Here is an 18,784-nt window from a genome sequence, read left to right as displayed (position 1 = left end):
CGACATAATCTTGGAAAAAAAATAATTTTTCTTTGAAATTAAAGCTGTTCGTCTTGGCGATAATCGACAAATTCAACCAGTCTTGAACAGAAAATAATCTCCATTCAATCCAAACGTTTGTTTGGTGTTATAATATCATATCTGACTGAAAAGTTTATAGTTTCAAACAATCCTTTGATTGATGGCAAAAAAGCAACCTGCTGAAGTTCGACTGCAGTCGCAACAAAAGGAATCGCAGGATTTAACAGCGACTCCTGCAGGCGAGAGTCATGCAGATTCTACTCCAGTAAATCATTCCAAATTGTCCAAAAAGGGTCGTAAAGAAAAAAAAACCACTACTCCTCAATCGTCTGTCAAGACTGAGCCAAACAACACTGACGATGGTTTGGGTTTGTGGAAATTGATTCCTAGTACTGGTGGTCGTTTGAGTAATTGCAAAACTATTTTTTCAAAAAATTCAAGGTAGGCTACTAATGTGCATGTATTTAATCGAGTAACATGATTTATTCCATTGCCTATTGTATGCGTTCATTGGCGTCACTACCCAATAGTTTATTTCGGTTAGACTTATCTGTATGCATACAACCCCACTTTTATTCTAGGTGCTTTTTTGTTGGAAATGGATCCGATGTCAAAATGTTTGCCGTTTCAACTGGTCTAGTTGTAAGAACTCTTAAACTTGCACATACGGCGGATGAATCAAGTAGCGTTGTATGTGTTGCGATTGATCCTCATCATCCAACTCAGGTATACTGTCCATAGCTATTATGTAGACACCATTCACGTATATACTGGTCTAACATTTTGATTGTATTTTTAGGTTTTTGCTGCATATGCTGATGGTGTGATTGCTCTTTGGGATCACTCTACTGGTACATTGATCAAGGTATCGTTTGTCTAATACGTGCATCTAAAATAATGCAATCGTTTAATTTCAAATCGCAAACCTAACACATTTTTTTATATTCAATTTAGACATGGACCACCAAGTTAGAAATATCACAAATCATAATCAATCCATTGTTGCAATACGAAGTGTTTTTAGTGGCTCATGAAAGCCATGAAAAGTCGGGTCGGTCACAGGTGCATGAGCATAGTACAGTGGTCAGGATTAATCTTGAAAGCAAGACTGTTAATGTGTTGTTTGATTCCAAAAAGGGAAAAATCATTTGCATTGATCTGGCTTTAGAAACCACAGTACTGGTTGTAGCCACAACAAATGCGTTTCATTTAGTGGATCATAATAGCAAGCGTCTCAGTGTTCGTAGTTTCAATGTGCCTAACAAGATTGTATCCATGGCTGTGAACCCAGCTCAACCATTTGTTGCTATTGGTGATATACGTGGTTGCATTAGATTGTGGTATTGCTTCAACATACTTGAAGGCCAAGAGGCTGTTTCGTCTCTACTGCATTGGCATGCACATCAAGTTAATGATCTTGCTTTTACCCCAGATGGCACAGTACTTATTTCTGGTGGTGACGAAGCTGTGTTAGTATTATGGCAGCTTGAAACCGGAAACAAGCAGTTTCTTCCTAGAATGGGATCAGAGATTTTATCGATTGGTATCAGCAGTGATCAGATGCTTTATGCCATTGGACACAGGAATAATTGTGTAAAAATTGTCTCTGCATCAGATATGAGTACCAAGCAAGCTATTTCAGGAGTCAGATCTGCCAACATCAATCTCAAAATGTATCCAATGACAGCAGGACTTGTCGTTGACCCACGAAGTTCGAGTATTGTTTTAAACGGCTCTCCTGGATCCATTCAATTCTATAACGCTTCTCTTGAACAAAGCACTGCAGAAGTGGATGTATCGCCAAGAAACAGAATTACTCGAATTGAAGACCGTGAGATTCTTCGACCACATGTTCATCACGTTCAGTTTTCTGATGATGGTGAATGGATGGCAACCGTAGATTTTCGTGACGACCGTGTATTTGCTACTGAAACGTATTTGAGGTTTTGGAGATACAATCTGGACAGTCGTGAGTTTGTAGCCAATACTCGTGTGGACTCGCCGCACGATCGTATCGTTACCAGCTTACGCTTCCAACCCCGTGTTTTCGGACAACCTTTGTTGGCTGTTACTGCTGGAGAGGATAAGCTATTCAAGATTTGGGAATTCGTTGAGCCTACTAATGATCAGGAAACTCGTAAGTAGTTTCTATCATTTACCGCCTATTTTTGTATCTACCTTGTCAAATCAGATTCTAATTAAGTTTATGCTGTGGATGGCTTTTGATTAAACTATTGACTTTTACAGCAACCTGGATATGCAGATCAACTGGATTTTATAAATCGTTTGTACCTCAAGAAATTGCCTTTTCCGAAGATGGATGTGTGATGGCCGTAGCTTTTGGATCTATTGTTACATTGTGGGATCCATTTACCAGCACTCATCAAATGTCTCTTGCATATCCACCTGCATTTGAGACTGTTACAAAGCTGTCCTTTGTCAAAGGTCATCCCATCCTTGTGGCTGCTACTCAGTCATGCATGCATGTGTGGAATGTGGCCACCACTACTGTGTTATGGAGTTTGCGTGCCAAAGTACTACAGCTCTTGGCAGATCCTTGTTCATCACAGTTTTTGATTCTAGCTCAAGATCTTGATGAAAATTGTGATGTTCAGCTTGGCATGTTTTCACCTTACTCTCCAGTTCCGGAATTTGCATATAAAATGTCTTCAAAATGCCATGGTGTAGTATTTTCACCAAACGCTAATGGATCACATATTGTTTATCTGGATTCCAAGTTTCGATTCCAAACATTTATCAAGAATGCTGCAATGGCTGACGCTCAGCACAAAATTGCAGCAGCAGAAGCACATCATATCGAGCAATCTCTATTTACCAGTATTTATGGAAATTCTGTTTATAATGGTTTGGATTCGGAAGAAACTCAACGGCGCTCTAATAAGCCAATTATGTCTAGCAAAGTAGTTTCCAATGCGGAAGATTTGGATGAGAATTCTGCCCTCTCCACCAAATCTGTTATTCATGCTCTCGGATTCCTTGAAGCACCTTCTCATATTGTTGCTGCTCCATCAAGGCTTGTTGAGCCCTTTATGGACCAATTACTTGCTCGTCGTATACCTGCTGATCTTACCAACGGAATGGATACCAGTCTTGTAACTGAAAAAGCATCTAGTGAACAACCTATCGCTGAAGTTGCTGATGTGGAGTTGATCGAATTGGACAATGTATCTTTCTTGGATACATTTTTTTCCAATCTGTGGATTACCTGTACCAAGACACGAGATATACCTGTGATCAAGTCCCTGGCGAATGGAACTGCGATGGCATCTCAAGATTCTTTCAAAAGCAGCCCGGTTTTTATAAACGAAAAAATGAGTCCTGATATGGCCTCAGTCAAGCATAGATCAAAAGCCAATGGTAGCGTATCCACTGTTGCTGGAACACCTCTATCGAAGCCAGTCCCTTCCAAAATTGCCAAATCTTCTGCAGTCACTCCAAGCAAGTCGTCAGATCTCCCCATTACACCCGACACTGCAAATGGTAAATTATCCACTGGAAAAAAATCCAAAAAGCGAACGCTGGATATTACCAAATAAATTCTTGTTGAATTGATTTTTTTTATTTGTAAAGCCTGTTGTATTAGATGTAAAAATGGATTGTCTAGACTATTTTAAGCATTGGCTTTTTGATTGTGTCAAGCCAGGTTTATTTCCGCTTTTTTTCATCTGGGTTTTCTGCAGCTACAAAGGGTTTTACTATTTCCTCGACCTGATGAGATGTGTTGGGTGGGGGACTATCGAATGGTATAGTTGGAGCCTGTCCAGACTTGTTTAAAGCAGCGTTGTCTACTTCAGGAAGTAGATCTATACTTGATAGAAAAGATTCATTGACTGCCAGTTGCATAAAGGATCGTATGGTGTCACGTTCATGAATGACTCGAGATACGCCAAATCCCTTGAGAGTGTCCTTCTATTCTCAATCAGCAGATCCATCAGTACATTGTAGAATATGATGTTAAAGACAATCCACACCACTTACTTTAAATTGGGCATCTTTTCGGCTCACGGGTGCATGGGTACCCAAATGGTCTGTTTTGGCTTGAAAAGCAAAGTACTGTACAAATAGTTTTCTCAGTTCATCGTCGCTTAAAGCGGTGTGCATGGCCATGGCAGTAGCATCACCTCTTGCATAATTAAATGAGGTTTTTTGAACCAACTCGATCAAGATTTCGCGATCAGTCCATTCATCCGAAGCATTCATCAAACCTGCTGTCAATGCCAAGCCAGCGAATATTACATATCTCAAAGCGTGCATTTGATTAAACTGTGAATCTGATAGGATGGGGATGGAAGTATCTTGTCTCGGAAAAACAAGATCAGACGAAAGGTACAAGACGTAGATATCGAAACAAGCCATACACCCAATGGCAGTTGCAGCGACAGTACGAGAAGAGTGTTTACGCCATACGATAGTACCACATCCAAACAAAAAGAAAAAGGTGGCATATTGGGCCATGATAGCAGAGGATGCACCAAAGAGATAGTCTTCACCGTCTCTACACCATGTGCAAGTACGAGCTACAGAGGGACCATATTTTGTGTAGTAGAGTCGTTTTGCATCAGATGAACGAAGATCGTCGTAGAGTTCATGAATGGCTTTGACGGTAGCCTTGGTAGAATCGGGTAATGAGGATGTTTCAGGCCATGGTGGATACGTAGAAGCCATGTAAGAACGAAACTGGTTACGCATTTCATGTGGTGCAGATTTGTCATGGATACGCAATACAGTAAGAAGGTCGGTCTGTCTACCATAGAAAGCTATCAAGATAAACAAGCCTGATAGTAAAAGTAGCCAAATGCTGGAACATTGGTCACTGAGAGTGTAAGGTTTAGGACGTCGAGTTGATAGTTTCTGGTTGCGGTTGGTTATGAATCGATATATTTTAGGAATGAAATAAGGCAGAGCAATACAAGCAACGAGTTCCATCCATCCTGACATGATGATGAACAAGTTTGTTGGAAATCGAAAGCGACGAGTTTCAGGTGGCAGTGGTAGAGTCCAGCCACCAATAGTCAAATCTATTGCTAATAATAGTGGTTGTTCTCTATATTCCTATCAGATTTGTGTAAAATACAACTCATCTCATTGAATGATCATCAATTTAATCATCAGTTGGATCATCAGTCTAATCATCAATTTGGATCATCTTCTGAGGATTGATATGGAAACAACAAACGTGTATCTAAATTCCTTGTTCTTGATTAAAACACAAGCGTATCTGTAAGTAATTGAGAATTTAATCGTTAGATTACAGAGTGAATCTACACTGTCAAACATCATAGTTTTTGTACGAGTGTTGTGCTGTAAGAGTTCAAGTTCATTTCCAAATCTAGTCAATATTTTTTATTCCAAACCAAAGCGCAAATCCAAAAGTATTTCTTTACTGAATCAACTGTAATTCAAACTCAACATGGTGTCAGTATCTTCATACCATATTTCCAACAAGGCATATGCCAAGATTCTCTTACATTCTGCAAAATACTCTATGGATCCAGTCTATGGTGTCTTGCTTGGCTCTCTTAATACTGACGGCTCTTCCGATGGGTCTGTTGTTGTAAGCGATGTAGTGCCCATGTTTCACTCGCACTGGATTCTCTCTCCCTCAATGCAGTTTGGCATGGAGCAGGTGTGTGCTCATGACTATCATTCTAATCCATGTCATGATCTAGTTGTCTTGCCATGAATCGTTCATCGTTTCTCTACTCTTGTTTGATTGAGCTTGTTCTCCATACTCAACCATTGCCTTGAAACTCTTTACATGATGATTGCTATTTGAAAACTATTTCCATCATCCTGGCCTGAATTTGCAGTTTCTGTCGACGATAAATATATTTACAATATTTATTCTTTGTATCATCAGATTGAGATCTACGCCAAACAGACTGGCCTCGCCATTGTAGGCTCATATTCTGGAAATGAACTTGCATCCACTCTATCAGTCCAGCCTGCAGTTGCCAAGGCTGCGTCAGACATTGATGCCCATTTCCAAGGAGGTGCTCTTCTTCTCATGCTTGATGTTGCTTGCATCAAAAAACAAACCTTTGCTGTCATTCCATTGACTCTTCAAAACACTACCTGGAAACCCCTCAACAACACACCAGCAACACATGATGATGATTGTCACTCTTATGCCATGGGATTAATCAAACGCAGTCTATATAATCAGATCTATGACCTGGATAACCATTTGGAGGACATTTCACTCAACTGGCTCACGAACAATGCCTTGAAGATTTAAATCTTTTATGATTACCACTGCTAGTTTAATATATGCACTGTTGATATTTTAGTATTGTTTTTATACTCGTCTAGTCTAAAATGTAAAATCAGATTGTAATACACGATCATTCTAATCTTTATTGCAATTCAGTCCGACTTTGAATTCAATTGGAAGATTCTGTTTGGCCTGCAACACTTATGCAGCCTACCTACGAAGAAGTATTCCGCTCTAGACCAAAAGTTGGAACAGACCGCATTAGTACTTCGATGTTGTTTGGAGATGTCACAACAGCACCAGTCGCTGCAAGAACCAATCTGGTTGAAGGCGGTCATTCTGCTAGTAATGCAACTACCAAGATGTCTACCGTACATACTAACCGGAGGTTAGATGGAAATGGTCGTTTGATAGAGTACAGTCATGATACTGGACGTAGCAACTCTTCAGGACCATATGATAATTACTACGATAGAAACTCGAGCATGTCCCAGTTTGATGAGCATCAGTCCAGATACCATCAACAAGGACTGTTTAGTAAGCACCCCAATACTACGGATATCCATGATGAACGGATGAGTGGACATCATGTTTGGGATCCACGACTGCGTTATGTGGATCATAATGGATACGCTGACTATCTGGATATCGGACATTCTGATGGCAGCATCAAGGATCAAGGCTATTCCTTGAACCATCTCAATGGACGCACACGACATTATGATGATACTGTCCATTCATCCATTCTGGAACACAATCCAAGGTACATCCCAACTGAGCCTACCTCAGCGTATTCTATCTCTAATCCATCCAATCAGACTCATCAGGATTCAACCTATCGACACACAAAGCATCATAATCAAAGCAAGAGTCGTGATCCTCAACACTATCCAGCTGGTCCAATAATGGGGCGATCTTTAGCTTACAATGCACCAGAAACCTCCTTGAATGATGTGCGTCGACAAGCCTGGACAACAGGGCATGATTCCACACAACCTCTGGATGGTCACAGTCGTCAGCAAACTATTGTACAAGATGTAAAGACGTTTAAAAAACAAGCAGTGAGTGTTCCTTTAAACATGCTGCCCATATCTCAACCACAGTATCAAGATGGTGATGAGCAAAACTACTGGGATGCTTCTTTAAAACATGGCCATTCTCATGAAACATGGACCAACCCAAAGAGTCGCGATCTTATCGACTCTCGACGTGCAGATATGGATCATTCTCATTTGATTTCGTCGCATGGTATCAATAGTCCAGCTACCATTCCTACAAAGTTCTTGTCCTCGGGTATGCTATGTACTTTTTCATCAATACTGCATCTATTTTGTGTCTTGAATCAAACGTGACTCGGTTTCTGACAATACTTTTATATTTAAAACCATGCATTAGTTGAGCCCACACATCCGATTCAAGGTCCTCACGACCCATTACAGTGAGTTTTACTGTTGTTGAATTGGTTTTTATAGTGTATTGCATTCAACGTGTTGATAGGATGCCTTTTGAATACCATTTACTTAGAAAGCAAGTACTTGACGTCACTGGAGATTTATCAGAGATGCTGCATTCTTCATCAGAAATGTTTGAACTGCATCAGGCTGAAACTCGTCTTTTAGAGGAATACAAGCTCAATGTTTCGAGTATATCCAACATATCGTCAAAAGTAGAGAAGCTACAACGACAGGTATAATTTATTCCGAGTTGTATCCAAAGTGTTTAAACAATAACAGTTTGAATTGTTGGGTATATTAGATGAAGGATATAAGACAATGCATACATACCATTATGCAGGCCGAGGAAGAACGGTATTTACCACAGATTATTCAATTGCAGGCATGGACACGTGGATGGATTGTACGCAATCGATTGAGACAACAGGGAATTGAGTTGGATTGCTGGCATCGCAATAAACCTGAATCAGACATTTCTGATGCTTACCTGGCTGAATTGAATGCAAAAATTCAACCAGCTACCACAGCAGTGGTCAAAATCCAGTCACTGTGGCAAGTTGCTTGGCTTAATGTTGAATTCAACATGTATTCACTGAATAGTGGTTGTCTAACATATGGGATGTATTGTGACGCGATATATTTGATAGGCGTGGATATAAAGAGCGACTGCGACTAGGACCGAGTTTTCGATTACAACTCATTCAAACAACACAACAAAAGAGACTACACAGTCTTTGTCAAGAAGTGCAGATGTTGCGATTGCAAGATACTCAGAGATCACAAGAGATGTTGCAATTAAAGCAGATGCTTGACATGGCACTAAAGCAGGTATTTACACCATGGTTGATTTGATTGTTTGGTTTAAACTGGGGTGTATGTAGAGTATGCGTGCTGACATGGTTGTATGCCAACTACATTTCCCACTTATTACATGTATGGTCATATAGATTGAAGCACTACAAACTACGCAACCCACTCCAATCGTGATACCACAAGATATTCCTGAGCATACAGATGACAAGACACACTCGATCAATCTGGTAGATCCGACTGTTTCTAATTAAGATTCTGATTCAAAGTACAGATAAATTGGTGGTGGTAACAGGGAAATATTAAGTTTTGGAAAGAGCCGAATATATTTCTTGTATCAAAGAAAATGGCAAGATTTGGATAAAGGGTGGTGAGTGAATTGAGAAGAGAAGCTCGCAAGTGATGTGAGATCAAAGACGAATCTACAGTTGGAAATGCAACAGATGAGCGTGGAACATTCTATCAAAAGAGGTATACACCAGCCAAAAATGCGACCAAGACAGCAATGATGATAAATGTGAGCGAAAGTGTGTCGTTCTTTGCTTTCATGCTAGTTTGACCACGTATAGCAGAAGGTTCGTTGGAAAGACCAGAGCCAGAAGCCTCAGCGCGACGTAATCGAACCTGAGAGAGTCGTTCAATCTCGATCTTGTATGCCTCACATGCAGACTGTAAGGATCGAATCTTTTCACGAGCATCTACAAGCTCTTGATCGGTAGTTGAATGTACTGAAGCAGTGGGTTTGACTGAGACCAAGATGGAGTTGAGCATGGATTGTACATGGAAAGAGTATAACAAAAAACAGTTGAAATGAGACACTATACACACAATAGCATATCAAAGACTCCATACCAGTACCACGCAATGGAGTTTGCTCATGAGCATCGTGAAAGTCGGAGACAGGAGCAGAAGACAGTCCAGACTGAACAGTCTTTGAGGGTAATGGCAAGGGTGGTGATGCATCCGTACCAACTGAAGCATCGAGTGCAGGCAAGAATGTACAGCGTAGCTTGCGTTCATATATAAGATTATCAACCATTGCGACAGTGTCTACATCAGCAGAACCACTATGAACAGCAGCCTTTGCTCTGTCAGCATCAGCCCATAAGGCAAGTAAACTCTGTTGCAGAGCATCGCCTTCCAAAGCCATCACATCGTCATTGATCACAATGGCCAATACTAGAAACTTGTCTCGACATCTGTAATTCAGAGGTGGATCTGTTCTCATGGCCTGTAGTAACACACTCACTTCACTGCTAGCACCAGGAAGTAACCTTCCAGAGTTGGGTCTAACACAGTATTGCTTTGGAGTGGTAGTACGAACTTTAAAAGCCATGGCAGCTGTTGGATGACTGTTGGTGATGACCAAGACCTGTTTGATAACATTGGTGAAGGGACGACGAAACTGCAGTTCCTTGTCAGGTTCAATGAGCAGATACTTGTTAGTTTCCATGCGTGAAGCAGCTGTACTGTTTGGATTGCTGTCGACTCCAGACATGGTATTTGATTGAAGAGTAGAAGTGGAAGAAACGTTGACATTGGTGAGGGTGGATGATTCGAATCTACTTTCCAAACTGTTCATGTCATCAACAAGTTGTACACAGAATTCAGTCTTACTAATTCAATCTATTTCTATAAAACTCTAGTCAAGTACAGATTTAAACTTGCAAGTCATTGCTGTTGGCTTTACGTTTACATTCATTTCCATCTGTTCGACTTGATAAATTTTTATTCTTTGTCGAGTTTGAAAAGCCTTTTTGTTAGATTAGGTTTACATCGACTGTTGTTTGCTTCTGGTTAGTGTTTGCATTCTATTCAGTTGTTTAGAATTCAACCTTGCTTTGGATACACTCCAACCTTGCTTTGGATACACTCCAACTTTAATGTTCTTGTTGCTGGTGTTTATGGTTTTATGGGTTTGTACTTTAAACATGTTCAAACTGCATTCATAATGTTACTCTACAACTATCCACCACTCTTCATGACCTGTATTGTTCCATCTACTTATCATATAGATTCATCCTACACTCTGCTTTCATATCAATAAGCTATCTAATTTACTCCTCAAATCTCGTCAAAATCTACTACTTTGTAAATTCATGTATGGCGTACATGACTAACTTGTTTCTGTAATTAGCATATACACTTCCGAAATCTTTTACGGAACTAGACTACTTGAAAAGGGTTAAATAGTAGATAATTATACTGTACTTGATGTACAGTCCTAATGCACTGGTCCACAATGTGGTCGAGGTGGACAAGGTAACCACTCGGCTCTATTATATTGTTTAATCTCATGTTTACTCTTTCTAGACCCCACATTGCAACGTTTTGTCTGTTTTCATATCAGTCGAACCTCCTTGATCTGAATTACGGAAAATTGCTTGTTTCTTTACTAATCATCTTGCATCTGTAATACATGTCGATTTGTCAAATATCAAGCTTTATGTACAGAAACTACGAGAAAGTATTGATGAAATGTTTTCAATCAAGCAGAATGCCATAGCAAATGAAGACTACACAACTGCAGACCAGATGCGGCTCAAAATTACTGCACTTCAATTCCAACTTATAAAAATGGAAGACCAATTCAATGCTGACGTTCTTACCAATATCATCACTCATTGGCAGACAGACCTGGCTACTTCCATTCAGACAGCTCTGTCCAATCCACTTACGTTTTCCAAGGCAAGAATATATAAATTAACCCGTTTTGATGGTCGTTGCATCCATTTTAATCTATATTTATCTATCTTTATGTTGATATGTATTAGTTTATTGGCGTCGGAATGCTACAAGCTCAGTTTCAAGTCGATCTTATCAATATCATTAAAACCATACCTGTGAATTACTGCGACGCTATTATTCGTTCTGTACTGGTTATAAACCCTCAAGAACTTCCAGACTCTCCAAAATCACCCTATGGCTGGGATTTTTTGTCTAAAAAGATTCCTACTTTAATATCCAAATCTAACGATGTCATTGATGCCGTGGTATGTTTTATTTTAAACAGTTGGAAAACTTCATTTTAATACTCTATAAACTAATTCGCATACCGTTTACATCTCAATCTCAGAGAGCAACCGTTACACTAGTAATTACAGATATCGTAAGTACCGTTCTTGGACTTACCACTAGCATGGACATTCGCAGGGAAACATACGATCTGGTGCTTCGACATGCATTCAATTACTTTCACTACATGTCGCTTCGTCGCATGAGCCAGGACATAGAAGGTCGCATTTTCGAAAAGATTTTTATTCGATTCTCCATTATTATTGGAGATATTTCTGACACTGCGTGAGTTGAACATTGTAATGTCAAGTATTGTACTTTGAAATGATAATTGATCTTATTTTATGGTGTGTTGGGGTCAGTAGAAATAGTCGTCGTGATATTTACAAGTTCACTCTTGGCTATATGGATCCTCAGAAAAAAATTACTTCTGAAGAAATCATTATGGTGCTTTCATCCATTCGCTATATTGGAGCAAAAGTAAATCGCACCGCTTTGAATGTTTCTTGTTCTAGTATGTAAAAACAATGATTTAGTCATATTTTAACACACCAGCATGATGTGCTTAGACCAAGACTGAGGATGAGGCTGTTGCATTGATTACTCTTATGCGCGAATTGATTAGTTTTCATGACAAATCTCGTAAAACCTCACTCAAAATTGCAGCAATCCAGGCACTGGAACGTTTGATACAGCCTCTCGAGTTTGGAAGTCAGTGTTTGGTTGGCGAACCTGCAATTTGGAACGAGGTACTTTTATTACTGGTCCAACACGGTCATTCAATGAACTAACAAGTCTATTTTTAAACCATGTTTTAGGTGGCAGATATTTACAAAAAAGCTCGAAAATGGTCGAGTAATGAGGATGAAAAGTCGTCAGCTCTTCATTTGCTTGTGATTATTCTAGTCAATGCTCGGTTTGAGTTTTTTGCGCAGAACATGGACAGTTTTCTCAACTCTGATTTATGTCCCAAAGGAAAAGTAAAATCTTACTCGTACGAGTGTATTCTTCAGCTGCTTCGTGGACGTTATTACAACGATACTCGCGAACACTGGAGAGAACGAGCTAATGGCACGTTTCACTTTGGTCATGCATACGGCAGTCTTACTCGTTCTCCAGAAGATCAGAGCTCTGGTGGTGTGGCCAATAGATTGAATGTGATTTGCGAGTTATTGTTTTTCCGGCGAAAAGGTCCTATTTTGGACGAACACCTTGATACATGTGTTGATATTGTTGTACAAATCTCTGCACACAATCTACAAATTGGACTCAAGTTGATTTCTGAGCTTATGAATACCAACAGCGTAGATAGTGGTCCTGATGTGTTTTACATTGGTGTTCGCGCTCTACGCACCATTGTCAATCCAGAAAGTGGATTTTCTAGCTTTGCCTACTGCCGATCTATGGACAATTTTCAAACTATTATCAAGGAATTTCCTTTTGACTTGGAGATCAATTTTACGCACATTTTAAATTATATCGACGTTCAGGTTGGCGTCGGTGTCGTTGGCACATCTGGACAGGTTCTCGATCCTTCTACCAACTCGACTGGGATAAAGCAAATTATCCCACTTTCTCGCAACTTTTCCAGTGAGCAAGGATCGCGCGATAATATTTTGGCTATGCTACACAATATTGAAGTCACTTCATCACAGACGTCGTCTTCCACCGATGACCTTGTTTCCACTTCGCCAACCCTGTCCATGAGCAATCTCAATCTGCGCGGATCAGTTGTATCTCCTCTCGCTCGTTCTGCCACTGCTAGACTGATGCGTGAAGCAGGACATGGAAGCAATCCTGGCTCACTCAGTCCGTTGGGAATGGCACAGCCGCTTACATCTGAACGCCGCAATTCTTCAATGTCACTGCTTGATACTTACAGAAACTCATATCGCCGTGATTCTCAGCTTGGAATGGGTCCATTGGTTTCACCCACTTTTTCCCAGGACGTATCTTCTAAAGAGTTGAATGACAAGGTTCACGCTACAATGAAGGAATGGTTTGAAGTTTGTCATGCTGACAGTAAACTACCCTCCAAGTATCATGTTGCGGCCTCCATGATAGATCTTGCTCGCGTCCGAAAGCGAGCAAATATAAAACTTAAACCTGAGCAGAAACTTTCCATCAGAGTGCTAAAGGAAGTTATTCGTACTATACCTTTTGTTCCTGCACCCGAGTTCATTGGTGGCAATCTTTTTATTGGGGTGTATCTTAACCACATTTTTGATGAGATTGGTGCCGAGGTTGCTGTTTCCTTGCGCACTATTTTTGAATTATATCCACCGCTTCGAATTGGTATCCTCAATGGATTTATGAATTATATCAAGAACTCGCTTTACCAAGACGACATTAGTATATGCACCATCATCAATTTTGTTGCACAACTGACCAGAATCTGGGTAGCTGACTTTGAGCAATCCGGTCCAGTAGATCAACGATCATTTTTGCGAGTGTCGTGCAAAGTAGATGCAGCAATTATTATAGGACTTTGCCGCGCTACGTCTCTTATTCGCAAGCCATGTCTTCAGATTATGTTGGACATGTACACGATTCAACAGACGTTTGAAACACATCAAAACACCATTCATGAAATGCCTCTTGCTGCTATTCTTGTTCAAATGGAAACTACAATTTGTAAACAGGGCATGTATGCCTTTCTTGAAAAGTGTCTAGTCGGTCATTTGATATCTCCACGTGTAGCAACTTCATTGAGAACTCTTACGTTCTTGGATGTAGCTTCGAGCGACTATACGGTTCTTTTTCGGTATTACCTTGGAGAATTAGCACAGAGATTTGCCACTTACGGTCGATCCAAAGCCACCCGTCATTGTGCCAAATTTCTACGACTATTGGCTATTCCCATGATCAAGTCACCTCCTGGAGCCAATAATGCACCTGCTGAAGATATAGCTAGATTTTCTGCTCTTATGGTGGTGTCGATGGCTCTTTCTGGCGTACCTCTTGTATCAGAAGTTGATTACATTTCTTTGAAGCCTCAAAGTGTAAGCGATGAAACTCTTTTTCATTTAATCAAGCCAATGCTTTCGCAAATTATTGCTAGCGAGACATTTGTTGAAGTCAAGCCTGTTCTCGACAGTGTTTATTTCTTACATCGTGGTATGATGCAGCTCTTTGTTTCGGAGCTATTACAAAATTACTCTGAAGTGCGTCATAATTCAGCCAAAGTGATCAACAAACGCTACATTGACAATATTATGTATGCGCTTAGACGTTTGTCGCAGAGCCCGGGGTTGGATGCGGCGATTGAAGATGAGTCTGTTCTGTCTTTATCTCTAAGCGACATGTTTGCCGAGTTTATTACTCTGGCCTGTGTTCCATTAAGTGATATGAGTTTTCTTAATACTGGTCCAGTATGGCGTCTCAAAACAGCTCTCAACGTTTGTGTTGCTGTTCAGCGATTTGCCGAATCGCTTTCTGCTGTAAAGCGATCACTGCAGCGACGCGTAATTATTACTCAGGATCTTACTGAGCTAGAGCGGTTTGAAAAGTCAACATGGTCTACTCAACAGCGTCGCTTGGTTATTTCTGGCATGAGAGAATGGTATGAGATTGTGCTTGAAATCTCACCTTCTATACCGATTACCAATGATACTCGCAGATCGGTCAATCTGCGCAGAAAGTTGCTTCGTAAAGTGGGTCTTGCAACTGAAAGGGTGTTGAATTTGGGAAATGTGTTTATCGACGAAGCTATCCCTAGTGGGATTCTTACATGGCTCACTACATTGGAGACCAATGGATACCGGGTATTCACACCAGACTTTCTGTACGGGTCGGAAGAGGCTCTTGGTACTGTACTTGCCAATAGCTACAGCAGTGTTGGGGTACACTCGCAGGTGTTTTTTGAAGCTATTTTTGAGCAAATTTTACCCCAACTTGACGAAAACCCTCGACTGCATATTTTTGGCGACAACCGCCGCATGTCCTATGCTGAAGACTACTTTGCTGGCATGCATTCTTTGCCATTGAAAACTCAAGAAGGTGATTCGCCAGCACTTATCTATCCTGACATTAGCCGTATCAATGCTATTAGACTTCGCCAGCACTTTGGCTCTTTACTTTTTTTTGGATTATTCAATCTCATGAATGTCAGCAAGGTCGTTCGTAGTCGGTCACTTGTATTTGTTCGAGAACTTTTAATTATGTTTTGCGCAGACGACTCTTTTGATGCGCATTCCTATTTTTCAGATATTACTGGCGCGTTTTATTCGGGAAGTGGAAGCATTTTGCGTCCAAAGATTTTGGATATATCCATCACCATGTCTACTTTGTTTGAGGCTGATAGTGGTTCGTTTTTATGGGAAGCTGTTCGGTGCTTTCGTAGTGCTCAAAATCAAACCACGGTTAGCACTCTTGTTCCAACGCAGCGATGGGTTATGGAGCTGATTATTCCCTGGTGCCGCTTTGCTGATTTCACTTCTCTTAGCGACGATGTTGTCAATGCCGAGTTTTTCAGATTCATGATGGATGTTGCTTTTACGGCAGGAAGCGAGCATCATGATTACATGCATACATGTTGGAGCGAGATATCAAAAAGTCCTCAAAATGGCTCTATCAACACGGATATAATGATTGATTTTGTTATTCAAGTATCTGCTCGATTTGACCAGTTTCGCAACGAATCGTTGGCGTTGATTTCGACACTCTTTAGTGCACATCCAGAAAATGTCGCTGCTGCTCTAGCTTATCATTTAAAGTCGAGTGCCTTTCCATGGCGTGCAGATGGTGGATCTTCACGTAAAGCCTTGGCTCCACATCTTAGAGACTATATTGCGCTGCTTGAGACTTCGCTTCAAAGCGAAAGCCCTCGCAACTTGTCCACAAATGACTATACACTGTTGTGTCGTTGTGCAGTTATCTTGGCTGCTGATTTACTTCGTCAAGGATTTGGCTTTTTTATTCCCCATATCTCTGTGCTAGTCAATTTTCTGCTGGTACATCTTTCTGTTCGGTTGCAAGATCTTTCCCCTGCCACCATTCTTATTGTTGGTTTGGTGGAAGGATTTGTCGCTTGGAGCCACGAAACAGGAAATCGAAAAAATCCAGATTTTGTCCCAGCTTTGGTGAATATTCGAAAACTGATGGGACTATTTGAAGCCCGTGACTGCGAAGTTACGTGGGAGTTTATGCCTCCTAATGACTCTATATTATCAGACTTGCCATCGATTTGGAGCAAAGATTTTGTGGATCTCATTCTTGGTATCTTTTCTTTAGTGCGGCCATCGATTCGCCAAGAAATGGCAGAGGAGGTGCTTTTTTGGATAAACGAAGGGTTTTTGAGCAGCTCTGTTACCAGCCGGGCTTTGGAGGTGTACTACATGCTTGTTGCTGACACACCGCTTCCCGAAGATTTGCTAGATCCATTTACTGGACGTATTTTAGACCACCTGACGATTTTGATGCAGCTAGAGGGTGATGTAATGTCACAGACTCTTAAAGCGGGATCCGAAGACAAACTATCTGCTACTGGCTGGAGTGCGCTTTCCAAAGGAAAGGTTGATATCAAAATTGGCACTGCTAAAGTGATATTTGGTATCATGCAAGTGCACGGCATATTGATGCGCAAGTATCAAGAGCAAGGCTGTCTAATTGAAAACGGAGAACTGTTTTGGCCCACTCTTGGTTTACTTTACCTTCCTGCGGACGAGTTTAGCGACGTGTACATAAATGCCATTGATAATTTGATTTACTTTATTGCAAATGCTGGACCTGGTTTGAAATCACCAGAATTTTTGGATCCCTTTACCTCTCATCTTGCTGAACGATTTCCTGGTTTACAACAGATTCTTATTCCTGCCATGTTTTGCAAACATGGACTTGCACAAGCCAAGTCATTTGAACTGCTTTTGCTGGCTTGGTTGCGACTTTCCGACCAAATTGTAGATTCCAATGAGACCGGTACTCTATTTATTATTCTGTACACATCTCTTTGGATTTTCTCAAATCTCTGCAATCTCGGCACGGATCCAAACCACATTGCCACTAATGTGCAATTGTTTAAAGAAGCTCTTGCATTAAAGAATACTAACGCGTTTGCCGAGGTGCACCTTTGTTTCCAAACTATTTTGGACGCCATCAACGCTGACCAGCACATTACCGAAACCATGTGTGACGAGCTCTTTGAACGCACCATGACCAGCTTTATGTCTGCATTTATCCCGGAATACATCAACAACATATCTGAATTTCTTGTGCAAGCAATCATGCTTGAGGGTACGTATGGTCGATTGGCATTGAGAATGGCTGGAGTGCTATGGTGCATGACTGCTCCACAAGGCTTCCAGAATATTGGTTCGTTGAGAAATCTTGTGCGGAGACTACCGTTCCATGGAAATGTAAAACCTGAAACAATGATGCTATATCGCTCTGTGTTGCAGGATAAGTTTGAAGGAATGCCTGTGAAGGATCTTGACTTGGTTAGTCAGGGTCGTATAGAATCATTTCCCGATAAGGAGCCCATTGTTGGTAGTGTAAAGTAAGTCTATTTCTGATCTGCGCAAGTATATGATTTTTTGTAGATGAAGCTAACATTATGATTGTCACTTGATTAGAACTGCGTCCATGTGGTTCTCTGTTGAACTTGGTATCAAGCCCAGCAACACCATTTATACTGCTCTACTGAATTAACATGAATGATTCAAACTGACTATTAGAAAATTTTGAAAATCTTACAATTTGACTGTGGATAGATTGATTTTTAACTGGCTACGGTCAACTTGCATTCAATTAAATTGCCTTCATTTAAACCGATTTCTAATGAACAATGAGTTTTTTATTGACCTGATTTTATGTTTTCTAATGGTAATCTGGTTGTAATGTCATTATTTTGAAATAGTATAATATTTAGATCATTATGTTTTGTAGCGGACCTAAAAATGGGTTTCAACCCTCTAGGCAATCAGCAAAATAAAGTTTTATCAACATGCGTGACAATCACAGAGTGATGATTGAATCAAGACATTGTAGATGGTATGACTACAAGTGAAGTGACGACGGGTGATAAAGAGGGAGGAAATGGAGAGATAACATCAGTAGATTGTCTACTGATTTGAGTGACAAAACATCCATTGCTCATGTTTCGTGTCCGCAGCGACAATCTGATGTATTAACACAAGGCTTCATCTCTACAATCTATACGCTAACCTGAACCAATCGTGCAGTGCTGTTCAAAACCTCTTGCTTTCAAAAGATGTAATGAATAAAAAACGCGGCAAAGCGCGCAGAGATAGTA

At 40.5% G+C, this 18,784-nt stretch overlaps 6 protein-coding genes across 6 annotated transcripts; 4 read left to right on the top strand and 2 right to left on the bottom strand.

Moving 5' to 3' along the window:
- Nucleotides 1-98: 98 nt before the first annotated feature.
- On the top strand, nucleotides 99-3,578 carry BATDEDRAFT_35543 (uncharacterized protein; the record flags this gene model as incomplete). Its single annotated transcript, XM_006680350.1, has 5 exons — nucleotides 99-462; nucleotides 603-747; nucleotides 821-886; nucleotides 976-2,158; nucleotides 2,269-3,578. Exons 1-5 carry the CDS (start codon nucleotides 182-184, stop codon nucleotides 3,576-3,578), a joined length of 2,985 nt encoding a protein of 994 aa, XP_006680413.1. The 5' UTR covers nucleotides 99-181.
- A 6-nt stretch (nucleotides 3,579-3,584) lies between these two features.
- BATDEDRAFT_33457 (uncharacterized protein) lies at nucleotides 3,585-4,968 on the bottom strand (the record flags this gene model as incomplete). Its single annotated transcript, XM_006680326.1, has 2 exons — nucleotides 3,585-3,951; nucleotides 4,021-4,968. 2 exons carry the CDS (start codon nucleotides 4,966-4,968, stop codon nucleotides 3,688-3,690), a joined length of 1,212 nt encoding a protein of 403 aa, XP_006680389.1. The 3' UTR covers nucleotides 3,585-3,687.
- A 484-nt stretch (nucleotides 4,969-5,452) lies between these two features.
- On the top strand, nucleotides 5,453-6,333 carry BATDEDRAFT_90046 (uncharacterized protein; the record flags this gene model as incomplete). The annotated part of the gene is made up of 2 exons (XM_006680498.1): nucleotides 5,453-5,668; nucleotides 5,903-6,333. The coding sequence occupies 2 exons, from the start codon at nucleotides 5,453-5,455 to the stop codon at nucleotides 6,278-6,280; spliced, it is 594 nt and encodes a 197-aa protein (XP_006680561.1). The 3' UTR covers nucleotides 6,281-6,333.
- Nucleotides 6,334-6,459: 126 nt separating this feature from the next.
- On the top strand, nucleotides 6,460-8,859 carry BATDEDRAFT_90045 (uncharacterized protein; the record flags this gene model as incomplete). The annotated part of the gene is made up of 6 exons (XM_006680497.1): nucleotides 6,460-7,549; nucleotides 7,652-7,694; nucleotides 7,754-7,943; nucleotides 8,012-8,262; nucleotides 8,358-8,538; nucleotides 8,658-8,859. The coding sequence occupies 6 exons, from the start codon at nucleotides 6,460-6,462 to the stop codon at nucleotides 8,772-8,774; spliced, it is 1,872 nt and encodes a 623-aa protein (XP_006680560.1). The 3' UTR covers nucleotides 8,775-8,859.
- On the bottom strand, nucleotides 8,825-10,160 carry BATDEDRAFT_33456 (uncharacterized protein). Its single transcript, XM_006680325.1, has 2 exons — nucleotides 9,373-10,160; nucleotides 8,825-9,266 (listed from the first exon to the last, which is right to left on the bottom strand). Exons 1-2 carry the CDS (start codon nucleotides 10,100-10,102, stop codon nucleotides 8,983-8,985), a joined length of 1,014 nt encoding a protein of 337 aa, XP_006680388.1. The 5' UTR covers nucleotides 10,103-10,160; the 3' UTR covers nucleotides 8,825-8,982.
- Nucleotides 10,161-10,734: 574 nt separating this feature from the next.
- On the top strand, nucleotides 10,735-18,180 carry BATDEDRAFT_26253 (uncharacterized protein; the record flags this gene model as incomplete). Its single annotated transcript, XM_006680281.1, has 8 exons — nucleotides 10,735-10,782; nucleotides 10,963-11,121; nucleotides 11,295-11,513; nucleotides 11,534-11,820; nucleotides 11,901-12,015; nucleotides 12,105-12,284; nucleotides 12,354-18,028; nucleotides 18,105-18,180. 8 exons carry the CDS (start codon nucleotides 10,735-10,737, stop codon nucleotides 18,178-18,180), a joined length of 6,759 nt encoding a protein of 2,252 aa, XP_006680344.1.
- Nucleotides 18,181-18,784: the final 604 nt, after the last annotated feature.

This window comes from Batrachochytrium dendrobatidis (assembly GCF_000203795.2).
Source record: "Batrachochytrium dendrobatidis JAM81 unplaced genomic scaffold BATDEscaffold_9, whole genome shotgun sequence".
NCBI lineage: Eukaryota > Fungi > Chytridiomycota > Chytridiomycetes > Rhizophydiales > Batrachochytrium > Batrachochytrium dendrobatidis.
Note: the sequence above shows the minus strand (reverse complement) of the source record. Positions and strands in the feature narration are given on the sequence as shown.

What these genes read in the sequence shown, in the direction of transcription:
- BATDEDRAFT_33456 (XM_006680325.1), bottom strand. Translation starts at nt 10,102, where the DNA reads ATGAACAGTTTGGAAAGTAGATTCGAATCATCCACCCTCACCAATGTC. An exon ending in AACTCCATTGCGTGGTACTG is followed by an intron (nt 9,267 to 9,372) that starts GTATGGAGTCTT and finishes TCTTGGTCTCAG; the next exon opens with TCAAACCCACTGCTTCAGTA.